This window comes from Hakea prostrata, chromosome 1 (assembly GCF_041222555.1).
Source record: "Hakea prostrata isolate BN-2017 chromosome 1, UWA_Hpros_2, whole genome shotgun sequence".
In the NCBI taxonomy this organism is placed as follows: domain Eukaryota; kingdom Viridiplantae; phylum Streptophyta; class Magnoliopsida; order Proteales; family Proteaceae; genus Hakea; species Hakea prostrata.
In genome coordinates this window covers 27,533,484-27,545,639 of record NC_142600.1, presented here as the reverse complement: position 1 = coordinate 27,545,639, position 12,156 = coordinate 27,533,484, and the positions used below count along the sequence as shown (strand labels likewise).

Sequence of the window (12,156 nt, the reverse complement as noted above, 5' to 3'; positions counted from 1 at the left end):
CAAGTTTAACAGTACTGTAGAAGGAACCACATTTAACCCAGCTAAAATACCCCCAAAAGGTTCATAACTATGTCCTAAATGCAATTAACCTTGAAAATATAGCATATCCAACCACTTGACGAAAACCACTTTAGGACATAAACTCATCCCAAAACTGTTTCGGCCAAATAAAGACACTTAGGAACTAGGAAACCAAAATGCAAAGAGTTAAACTGATGTTAGGGACAGAGGCAAAACAAAGTAGAACTAAACAATTTAGGGTAAGAAGTTGAAAAGGCATTAACCAACCCAATCAGATGGAGCTAGAAACACATGTGCTATTATGATTCGGTGGAAGATTTATCCCCCTATTGAGTGTCATAGAGAAACTAGATTCACATGGTTTAACAGAAAATCCAAAGTACCTCCAATGCATTACAGTTGTGTACAGTGAATATCGAAATCTACCTAGGAAGGTTGTACCCAAAAATATATTTCCAGTATTTTGCCCATGCCAAATAGTTAGATGACATACCTGCAATTACAGCACTATGGCAAGCTCTGTAAGAAACAACCTTTGCAGGCTTATTTTCTTAACTTGGGGCATCCAAAGTCTTGATAGAGTCCATGCACAGTAAAAAAGAACAGCTTAGAGATAATTTCAAGAGCCTCCACTAGAAGAAGGGGAACCCAAGAAAAGATCTCTTGTAACCTAACTACCAAAGTAGGAATACTAGACCAGTCAGCCCCTGGCATGGCAACGAGAGAGAGAGAGAGAGAGAGTCAGAACTCTAACTTGGAGATGTGACCCCCTGGCTGAAACCTTGGTTTGGGCCCCTAGCAATTAGGCTGGCCGAATCCCAAAAAGGGGCATTTTGGTCAATTTTTAGCCCTAATTAGCTACTGAATTTAATTTCAGAAATTTCTTTCAATTTTCAGAGTCCAGTTTTGTTTTAAAGTCTTGGTTTGAACTAGTGGTTGAGTTTTCGAGTCGTAAGGAATCTTTCTTTAAAGTAAGACTCTTATAGTTAATTATGTCTTTTATTTCAAGAGAGTTACTTTAATTTAGAAGATTGTTATTTAGTTATACAAGGGTGTCCTAACTAATAAAGGAAACCCTAGTTAAGTTGGTTTCTTTGTAGTTTTGGGGGGGTGGAGGCTAAAATGAGCAAAGAGTGGGGGGGGGGGGGGGGGGGGGGGGGGGGGGGGGAAAAAGGGGAGAAAAAAAAGGGGGGGGGGGGGGGGGGGGGGGGGGGGTGTATTTTTTTTTGGTGGGTTTTTTTTTCTGTGGTGTTTTTTGGCCAAATAGAATCTTTTGAGTTAAGTTCTTTCTTTTGATGTAAAGCTATAAGTAAGCCAATCTATCTTCGTAAAACTTAGTTTGCATTGGCCAAAGATTGAATATAGTTTCTGGGAAACAAGTTGTGGTTCTCTTTGGGGGAGGGCCACGGCAGACATATAAGAGTCTTTATTCAAGTTGCAGCAGCTTTCTTCAACAAATCTGCAAGCCTTCTCCTCCTCCAGTAGTAAAACAAGTTACCAACACCACCAGCCCCTTTCCCCACCTCCAGCCCCATCACAGTCACTCCTCTCCCCTTTTCTCTCTTGCACACCTAGGAAACCCCACCCCCCTCCATCGCAGCTCCTATTCTCCTTTCCCCAACCCCCGACAGGCGACAGCATCCTAGAACAAATCTGCAAGCCTTATCCTTCTACAGTAGTAAAACAAGTAGTACCAACACCCCCAGACCCTTCCCCCATCTCCAGCCCCATCACAGTCCCTCCCCTCCCTTTTCTCTCTTGAGCACCTAGGAAACCTCACCCCCCCCCCCCCCAACCATTGCAGCCCCTATTCCCCTCTCCCCAACCCCCGACAGCACCCTAGAATAAATCTACAACCTCCTCCTTCTCCAGTAGTAAAACAAGTAGTACAAACACCCCCAGACCCTTCCCTCACTTTTCTCTCTTGTGCACCTAGGAAACCCAACCCCCCTCCATTGCAGCCCCCATTCCCCTCTCCCCAACCCCCAAGAGCACCTTAGAACCCATCCCCTCCCCCCTTTGACACTTCCCAGCCCCTCCCCTATTTCCTTTCTCTCTATCACACCCCTCCCAACACCCCCTTACTGGCTTGTGGCAGATCTGAAAACAGAAAAGGAAAAGAAAGAAAAGAAAGGAAGAAGAGAAAGAATCAAAAAGACTGCCCAAGATCCATCCAAGAACCCACCAACTTTTTATCCGAACCTTTCCTACATTCCTAAACTCTTCCTAAACCTTACCAAAAACAAACCAAATTATCCTTTCCCTTCTCCTACCAATCCTAGGATCAATTTTTATCCCTCAAGATCATCCCATAGGAATCTGGTAAAACCCTAACTTTTCCCTATCAACCCAGAAGATCCCAATTTTATTTCTTTGGCCCTCCCTACAATTCACATCTATATCAGAACAACCCATATCATTCCTAACTTGTCCCTAGGGTCCTCCTCCAACTTCTTTAGAGGTCCACAAACATCCCATAATATTTTTGGCTTATTTGCTAGAAGACTACGGGCGAACCCTCAATTGTAGGGAATCCATCCTTGGAACCCTAACCCTAAAATTGGGTTCACATCACTTGTATAGTCACACTAATTCTTAACCCAAAAAAAAAAATGTACCCAATCTTCAAAAGCACGGTTATAGAATACTAAACCAACAATCTCAGGATTTGTAAATTTCTAAGAGAGATGCATTAAATTGAAAGTTCAAACCAAAATACCAAGATTTCGAATAAATTAATTGTCATGGCAGCTAAAAGTTCTTATATAATATCTATAGGATGCGCTAAGCAAGAAGATCAGTACTATGGCTGCAAGGTAGCATAGGTGATGAATACGAAATTAAACCAAAAGCCAGTTATTTTGCAGGGATTAGGTGACACCTAGCAGACAAGGTGTATCTTGATACCCAAGGCAGCTTGTCACCTTCTATTTTAAGGTGCCTATAGTTATATAATGAAGGAAATATACCCTTGACATGGAAAGAACATGAGAATAATGCAAATATGATCCATGAGATGGTCCACTCTGAGGCAACCTGGCAGAATGTCACTAACATGAATAAACCAACTTGAAGAGAGTTCAAATATCAATAAGCAATATGAATGGATGTTGATATTTAACCCCTCGTTAAACCCAAACAATTGTAACTCTTGAAGAAGGAAATATAAAATTCCTTTTTCCAAAAAAATGAATCCACGTTTTCTTAGTCAGTAATTCAGGTATTAGATATGCCTATGTAACTGTAAGTCCATATGTTCTTTTGAAGTTTGCTATCAGTACTTTGCAAAAATATGATTGTTATATCACAACAACAACAAAAACAACCCCCCCTAAAAGGCGTGCCCGGGGGGGGGGGGTCGCCCCCTCCCTCCCTCCCCCCCCCCGGCCCCGCCCGGCCCCGCCCCCCACAACCCCCCCTCCCCACCCCCCCCCCCCCCCTTCTCTCCTGCCCCCCCCCCCCCCCCCCCTCCTCCCTCCAGATTAATAAATCCCCCCCCCGGGGCGGGGGGAAGAGGGGGCCGGCCGGGGGCGGGGGCCCCCCCCCCCCCACCCCCCCCCCCCAACACCCAAAAGGGGGACCCCCCCCCCCACCCCCAATAAGTGGTTTCTTATCTACCACCAGTTTTGCCACTCATCCACTTAGCATCCCATTTTTCCTGTGGGTTTTTTTTTTTTTTTTTTTTTTACCCCCCCCCCCCCTCCCATGGGAAAATTATTTAGTTCTGCCTAAGCCAAACACCGAGGCCTTAATTGTGCAACACACTTTTACCATGCCTGCGGTAGCATATTCGTAGCCAGCAAGAAAGAGTCTTTTTACTTTCTCTCGAGTTGATACAAATGGCAAAAACTTCACTTCTGCATGTCTAAGAATTTACCTCAGCTTGATCAGCACCAGTACCCAACTGCCCAAATTGATCCCGCCAAATGCATACACATCTCCTTCAGCAGAAATCCAAAATGTATGCCAAAGTCCTGCAGCAACTCCTTGTATCCAGATACCTGAGAAAGATGGCATACAGGCTGGATTCAACTCATCAGCTGTACTTCCATGCCCACACTGGACAAAAAGACAAACTTAAAAAGCGAAATACATCTTCACCAACAGGTGGGAAAATGCCATAACCAAAAAGTCAAAAAATAAATTTCCTTTTTCAGTAAACCTCAACTTGAAAAATCTATTGGGCTTTTTCTCCATATCTTTCCACAGTTCCTACATGTTTGTGCTAAAGATAGTCAATAACCAGAAAAGATTCAGATAAGTGCAAATTTTACGGTTGGGAATAAACATATAAAGAGCAGCTGTAGTAGCATTGCATTGCAAATAACAGAAAATAATCCTAGTAATGAGAGACTTCTACCACATCAGTCACCGACTCATAGGAGTTCAATAAAGTGAATAGAAAAGACATGATCAAGGTATAAAGTTATATGTCAAGAACGAAAGAAAGAACTTGTAAAATAATCCTGGGTGAAACAAATTATAAGTAATTTGGAAGTAGTGCCCATACTAAACAAAGAAAGGTCCAGCTTTAGGAAACCCAAAATACGCCATATACCTAACTTTCGGGGAGATGGTTTTGTAGAACTTTACAACTCTAGTTCATGCAGTTTGAAAGCACCAAGTACCTTTTTGCCTTTCCTTTATGGAATTCAATGCTATAAATCAAAATATAATGAGAGTGCTTTCTTCTGAGTGCCTTCTTTTCTGCACATGAATGTCTAACGCATTTTCATGTTGAAATAGAATAGAAAAGGAAGTAGATAAGGATGGGAAAAAGTGAAAGAAGATGAAATAAAATCTCATAAATGTAATTTTAACCATTTAAGTTATTTATCCTGAAGCCTAACACAATAATATGCAGCCTAGATCAAGTGAGTTGCATTTGCCAACTTACACAGATTTCCTAGTCAGATCAGCAACAAGGCATATGAATCCTCCTTAAGCCCATTTAAGTTATTTATCCTGAAGCCTAACACAATAATATGCAGCCTGGATCAAGTGAGTTGCATTTGCCAACTTACACAGATTTCCTGGTCGGATCAACAACAAGGCATATGAATCCTCCTTAAGCCCACCTCAGTCTCAGGGCCTTACTGAAAGGCTGCCATCTTATCAGGTTTGTCTACAATGATTTCTTTCCTCTGGCATCAATCCCAATAGATATAAACCTAAGAAATTTTATTTCAAACTCTGTAATGATAGCTTCCATGTTTATCATTTGCTATCGCTATGAAGCCCTGAAGTTATATCAGGCTTGACCATCCCAGCAGAGAATACATCACTAAAGGAAGTCGACTAGCCAAACCAAGAATCATAATGCCAAACTAGCTTTCTTCAAGATTGGTGATATAAGCTCAATATATTTCCCACATATCATAACCTATTCAGAGAAGGCATCTGACTCACTACGAGGAGCAATTGGCAAATAACCTTCCCAGCCTATAAAGTCCCTAGCCAAAAGCCTCCAGCATGTGTTGATGCGTCAATAACAAAAAGTAACTACAAGTGAATAACTAAATAAATAGCTTCATGATTACAGTCTAAGAACAGAGGAATATTTCACTAAAGAGACAAACCACCAAATGCCAATAACATGATATGATATTATTTCAAAAATCAAAATGAAGTAATCTTCTGTTCAATTTACACACAATTCAGTTCCATTTCTTGAGTTGTTTTCCTAAGCACAACATTAACTATAGTAGCTAATCTTGGAATTTCAAAAATAACCTGCATCAAAAACAAGTCAATGAGTTTTAATCTCTTTATTCTATTTACTAAGAACAGGTGCAGTAGAGTAACATTGACCACCAAATAAATTAAGAAAAAAGAGTTCTTGTTTAAGATAATTAAGGAAGCGAAGGAATAGCAGTGGAAAAACTGTCACAAATCTGGATCACTAGTGGAGTAATAAAGTTACCTGAGTTCTTGAAGTGCTCTTGGATGGTCATGGAGATACTTGTTAGCCATCATTGGTGTAGTGGAGACAGTCTCCTAACAAGAATATAGCATTGCAATTGATTAACTATCTCCTCATCATAGAGTTTGTTCTTGGGGTTATGGTCTCCAGTTTTCATTAGGAAACCAAGTATGTTTTCATATCGTAGTTAACTCAATTGAAACCACAACCAGAATACATTTTGTTTAAATTATTATTACCTTCGTAATAGGGATCCAACAATATTAAGCTTTAGAAGAGGTAGAGCTGTACTCTCATTCAAATCATCTATTTTTTGGAAGGATGAACTATCATTACAAATGAACTAGTTGGGACCCACATGTAATATATGGCACAAAGAGGACAAAGAGGACCAACATTAGTTTAATGTCCACTAAAGGGACTCACACGTGAAAAACTCTATTTTAAATAATTTACCTATAATTGTGTCATCTTAATAATTTATCCATAATTTTAATATATGTGTTCCCAATGTTTGAATCCTGGCCTAAATATAATAAAATAATTCAAAAATGAGACCCTCAGTAGATCCTACATGAGCCTCACATAATATGAGTGGTAAAAAAACATCACTGCTTCCTAACAAAGAGGTGCTTCTAACTCTCATTATTTGCTCTTCAATGTTAAATCACTCAAAGAAATTGTCTAAACTCATTATTCGACCGAGTGTTGAATCTTGGCCCTGCCCCATGCACCCCCCTCATTCTCAAAGGCCCTAAAAGGGCAAAAAAATGTTGGGAACATATCCAACTATGAAGTCATCTGCAACCCGGCCTGGACTCACATGCGTTGTTTTAAGTGTTCAAATTCTATAAAATGTTGACTTTACGAACAACAAAGCCGCAACACATACTAATTGGGGTGGAAACCAACTGAAAAGGAAATAAAAAGAGAACTGCAGAAGATGTTAAGGAAAACTTACATCTCGATAACCGTTAGAAATTATAAGCTTTCAAACTTTCATTATTAACAAGATACAAAAACAAAATGATAGATTCCCCAAAAATCCACTCTTCACAAAAGCCAAAAACATCGAAACAAATTGATTCAACCAAACAAAGATTTCTTTCCCATCTGGTCTCATTGACCTGGCATTTTCTATCTCCTCTCTAATGATTTCCGATGCCCTGTCCATCGTCCCGACCACGCCATCGCTTTTCCAATACACCTCAAAGTCTCTTCCTCCGAACCCCGAAACGTAGACTTCTGACCCACCTTAATAAGAAAGGCGGTGTTGAGACTTGAGAGAGAAAACCACAATGCTCAAAATTGAGACAACATGCACACCGTTTCACGCCCCGCTTTGTACGTCGTCTCTGTTTTCAATTTTTTTTTTTTTTTTTTTTCCTATCTTCACGCACTCACCAGTTCGATTTCAGAGTCTTACCCCCAAAAATAAAAAATAAAACAAGAGTTCGATGTTGAGAGAAGTATTGACACTAGATTATTAGTTGAAAATTAATATCCATTTATTATATGTACTTGTGTTTAATTAAAACCTCTGCGATTGTGACATGTGGCGGCGTCTCATTTGAGGAGAAACTATGGAGATGAGCCCACCTAGTGGTGGCTTCATCTTTGACCGGTAGATCATCTCGTCGTATGGCCTCCTGTAGAATCTCACGAACGGCAGGAATGACTCGCGGCTCTTCTCTGTTCTGGTGACGTGGCTGTCCTCCTTCTTCTTAAAGAACATGGCCGGAGATTGGAGGAACGATGGTTTCGGCGTCCTTGGATTGCTGGTGGGCCCAGGGGTGCTGATTCTTCCTGGGGGTAACGGTAAAGGTGTGGAACCGAAGACGTGGCTGTTCTTCCTGGTGGGGCCAGGGGTGCTGCAACGTGATGTCCTGGTTGCCGGTGATGCGAAGGAGAATGAACGGGCGTTGAGTGGGGAAATGAGCGCAGGACCCACCAGTGCCCGAGAAGGGCTGGTGGGCCCCACCTTGGATGCCAACGTGTCTGTCAAGCTGAGGTACCAAGGCTTTAGAGAGTCGAAATGATGGGAGACGGTGAAGGAGAAGCGGGTGGAGGACGAAGTTCCGATCTTCCCCCCCGTTGACGGGATCGACGAGGGGTCGAACCGCAGCGAAGAAGCTCGTGGGAAAGCTGAGAAATCGTCGTAGTCGAACGACTCGTCAAACTCCACCGAAGACACCACCATCGTCACCGGTGACAACTCAACGAACGGACGAACGCCCTGCAAGTAGTTCATTCCTTAGCGTCAGAGCATATGAAATGACTTACGTACCCTTTGAAGTATTTTAAACTAATCGAGAATAGAATAGGAATACCTTCCACAGGTAAGAGAAGAGGGAAGGAGGATCGATGACAAAGGCCTTGTGCAGCCGTCCTGGGTAGTATTCCGATACAATCTTCAGTGATGCCAGTAGTGAATTCAGAAAAGCCGAAGCTGATCTGAAAAAGCCTGCAATTGCACGCGTTTTATATTAATAAATGAATCTCTTTCCTTTTTTACTCTCTCTCTCTCTCTCCGACTGTCCTTACGAGATCAGACTTGGGAGAGATTGGGAGAGAAGTCGTTAAGGACTCCTTTTTCCCCCTCTGGAGATTCCAGAAACCAATCTTTTCTTAAAGGTGAATCACCGATACTTTTTGGGAAAATTAAAAAACGGAACAAAAAGCTCTGGTTTCACTAGTCACATTCACAACAGCCGGTTGACCACTTTTCGAAAAATTCAAATCCCCTCTTACCCCTACAACCCAGACTATTACTGGACGATACAGATGGAAACGTCTCAGGGGCACTCCGGGCACTTTCTAAACTCTGAAACTACAGAACGTGCCGGCTCACCGACAAATTCTTACGCCAACTCTGCAATATCTGCAGCAAACCATCCACAACTACTTTTTGTGAAATGGCAATCCTCCCTCGCGACACGACACGAGATGCAAGAAATCTCATAATTATCCTATCTTAATTGGTTCTGTTTCGGATTACACGACTACTTTCTCGGTAAAATGGCTTAGCGTGAGTGCGTGACAGTCGTAATTGTGCCTGAAAGAGGCATTTTGGGCAATTTAATACCCAAGGATTTCAGCGAAGCATGTTACTGTACAAGTCAAGACTTTTCCATTTTGCAGGACCGGGTGATTGATCCTTTTGAGAGGAGCAGTAAACAGATTACGAGAAAAATTCACAAAAAGGAAAATTTGATTGTTACAGTAGCACTTGTTACGAAGAAAGCATAGCAGAGCAGAACAGAATAGACTACTCACTTGCATCGAAGAGTATAACAAACTGTTCGACGTTTTTGGGCATGGATCCGATGGCCACTTCGAGTGTGAAAACCAGTAAACGGATGTAGCTGAACGAGAGAAACAAACATATCAGAGTTCATTCCTCTCTAGCAAAATGCATGAAACTAGAAATTAGGAGAAGACGCGTTTGATTACTTACAGTTTTTGAGAATGGAGCTTCTGGTAATCTTGCTTAATGCGGAGAACCTGTACAAGGAAAAATATAATACTTAATTTTCAGGTGCTTTCTTCTGAATTTATTTCTCCCTTAGCAAAAAAAAAAAGTGAGCAAGAAGAGAGAGACTTATTACCACAACAGGCCGAGAATCATCATCATGACCGGCAACGTAGGCAAAGCCTTCGGCGAGCTCGGCAGAAAACTCATCTGCAATCAAGCATTCTGTCGACGAACAAAAAGTAAGAAACAGAACATAAAAAAATAAACAATGTAAGAATAATTTTCCCCCACAATCTGTTTTGATTTTCACTACTCTTGGATTTGATTAGTTAAAAGAAACATCATTTCTTAACCGCACTCATTCATGGAGGGCGGAAAGCTAAGACGAAAAAAAGGAGAAGCCATTCAAAAAAAGTAAGAAAGAGAAAGGTTGAAAAAGAAAAATATAGAAGCAATGGAAAGCAGAGAATTCAAATGGCAAGGTTTTGAACCACTATAAGCAGCAGGAAGATTCTTTGCATAATAGTGAATCATGAAAAGAACTGAAGAAGACGAAGAAGTTGAAACTATACCTGTACCGATACTCTCTCTCCAAGCAAGGCATGCTCTTAAATGCTTCGCCGCCTTTTTCACATTATCTCCTTTTACCTTGAGAAACCGTTCCACACACGTATAGTTGCAGAACTTCTCCTACGGAAGAAGCAAATTTACAGGTTAAAAAACAAGGACATTAAACGGAGCTTTTCGTTCATTTTTCATTGATCTTCAACAGAACTCAGAAGCTTCCTGGAGTTAGAAACCAAACAATACCGTAAAGCGAAACACTAAGAAAAGAAACACTCATGCTCTACTGTACTGAGACAGAGAAAAACACAAGCTCAATGGAATTGAAAGAATATATTTTACCTGTTTTACTGTTAATGGAGCTTGTTTCTTTAGCAGATCAAGAACGGCGTCTACCTTCTCCGTATCTTTGTCTTTCTGATCTCTCTTCCCCATTCCGACAATAAAAACAAGTACTACTAATGAAGAAGGTCTGAGAATGAACTCAGAACGACAAAGCTTTTACTTCTTCGTTACTCAACCTCCCATTTAAAGCTCTATTTCACATTCCACAAAGTAGAAAGAGAGAGAGAGTGAGTGAGAGAAGAGAAAGGGGAGGGGCTGAACTCCTGAACTGTGTGATGTGGAATCTGAACTGAAGCAGTTGACAAGTCACACAACGAGAGAGAAAGAGAAAGAGATTAAACCAATATTTATAAGGACCGATGGAATATCCAGCCTGACTGACGGAATCCGTTATACAGAGTTAAGTCATCCCATATGGGGGGAATAATCCAGGGGGGAAGTGGGAAGTCTAACAGGGGCATTTTTGTAATTCTGGAAAAAGCCTGGCCGTTCCGTTTGGACTAGGGCTATATAGCCTTGAGAATGCAGAATCGGGTGACCCGAACCCGGTACGGAACAAGTAAGAAACAAGTCCGTGGGTATTACGGCGAAGACCAAGAAACACAAAGTCACGGACATCGTCCACGTGGCAAGTTACGTAAGCATATCTCAGTGACTTTAGGTTGTTTTTTAATATTCCAATTCCAGATCGATTAAGATTAATTAACAACGGAAGGAAGGAAGGAAAGAGATTCTCCGTGTGGAACTGGAAGTAAAAGTAAAAGTAAAATGGCGGTTTAGTTTTGTCTTCAAATTTTGCAGATTTCGAAACACAAAGTCAACAGGAGGAGGAGGAGTAGGAGTTAATATGTATAAACTAAAACCAAATATTATATATATGATAGGAGTAAAGAGGAATAAAGATAAAGGAATGAGGACAAAGAATGAATAAAAAGTGGGAAGTCGTCTTCGTCCCTGAGTGAGAGACAGAGAAGGATAAACTCATAAAACCATAAACAGATGGGTTTCTGTGACCGTGTTATAGGCCGGTCACTGGATTAATAATATCCTGAGAATGGAATTTAGTGAAGGAAATGTTTCATTTGTCCCTATTCAAAAGGGGAGAGATTCTCTTTTCTCTGCAGTGCACTTCCAGTGTTTTTCTTTCTCTAGCTATTGCTATTGTGTCAGATTGAATTAATTAATTAATTAATATAGAATTAGGGGATGAGTTAGGGTTACATCAATCCCTACCAAACCAACGTGGGCAGGGTAGCAGTAGTCAGAGTAGCAGGAGTGGTAAGTAAAAGATGGAATCCGTCTATTTTCTTTGCCTTACTTACCTAATCCTAAATAGGATTTCAAAATTTGAACCCAAAAACATGTTCATGGAGGAGAATGGTTGAAAAATGTGAGAAATGAATCAGAATCACCCACTACCACAACATACCATCCCCACCTCTACAACACCTCAATAGTCCACTATTTAACCTAATAATATGATGAATCATTGTCTATCTCCTTTAAAATTCAAATAACTCATCTTCTCTTTCTCTTTCTCTTTCTCTTTCACTTTCACTCACTCAGATTATTATGGGCTAAGACCCACATCACATGATTAGGAAGACAGAAGAAACTGATATGGGTTGTTTTCAGAACAACATGGTCGACTCTTCTTTTGTTGGGTGGTTGAACTTGAACTTGAACCCAAAGGACAGAGAGAGAGAGAATGCTTTGTCTAGAGATAGTACATATGTTTGCTATTTTATTGGTAATAGTGAGCTAGGTCAAAAGGGATGACAACCCTTGTCTATATTGAATATTCAAACAAGGGTGTACAACACAATGT

General features: G+C 41.0%; 1 protein-coding gene across 1 annotated transcript; it reads right to left on the bottom strand.

Moving 5' to 3' along the window:
* Positions 1 to 6,424: 6,424 nt before the first annotated feature.
* LOC149028568 (Sec14p-like phosphatidylinositol transfer family protein) lies at positions 6,425 to 10,630 on the bottom strand. Its single transcript, XM_089148739.1, has 7 exons — positions 10,326 to 10,630; positions 9,992 to 10,109; positions 9,553 to 9,641; positions 9,402 to 9,448; positions 9,221 to 9,309; positions 8,275 to 8,408; positions 6,425 to 8,180 (listed from the first exon to the last, which is right to left on the bottom strand). Exons 1-7 carry the CDS (start codon positions 10,416 to 10,418, stop codon positions 7,476 to 7,478), a joined length of 1,275 nt encoding a protein of 424 aa, XP_089004865.1. The 5' UTR covers positions 10,419 to 10,630; the 3' UTR covers positions 6,425 to 7,475.
* Positions 10,631 to 12,156: the final 1,526 nt, after the last annotated feature.

Excerpts from the sequence above, each read along its gene's own strand:
- LOC149028568 (XM_089148739.1), bottom strand. The coding sequence starts at position 10,418 with ATGGGGAAGAGAGATCAGAAAGACAAAGATACGGAGAAGGTAGACGCC. Across the intron at positions 10,110-10,325 it reads CTCCATTAACAGTAAAACAG|GAGAAGTTCTGCAACTATAC; the intron begins GTAAAATATATT and ends CTTCTTCCGTAG. Across the intron at positions 8,409-9,220 it reads TGTTATACTCTTCGATGCAA|GCTTTTTCAGATCAGCTTCG; the intron begins GTGAGTAGTCTA and ends GTGCAATTGCAG.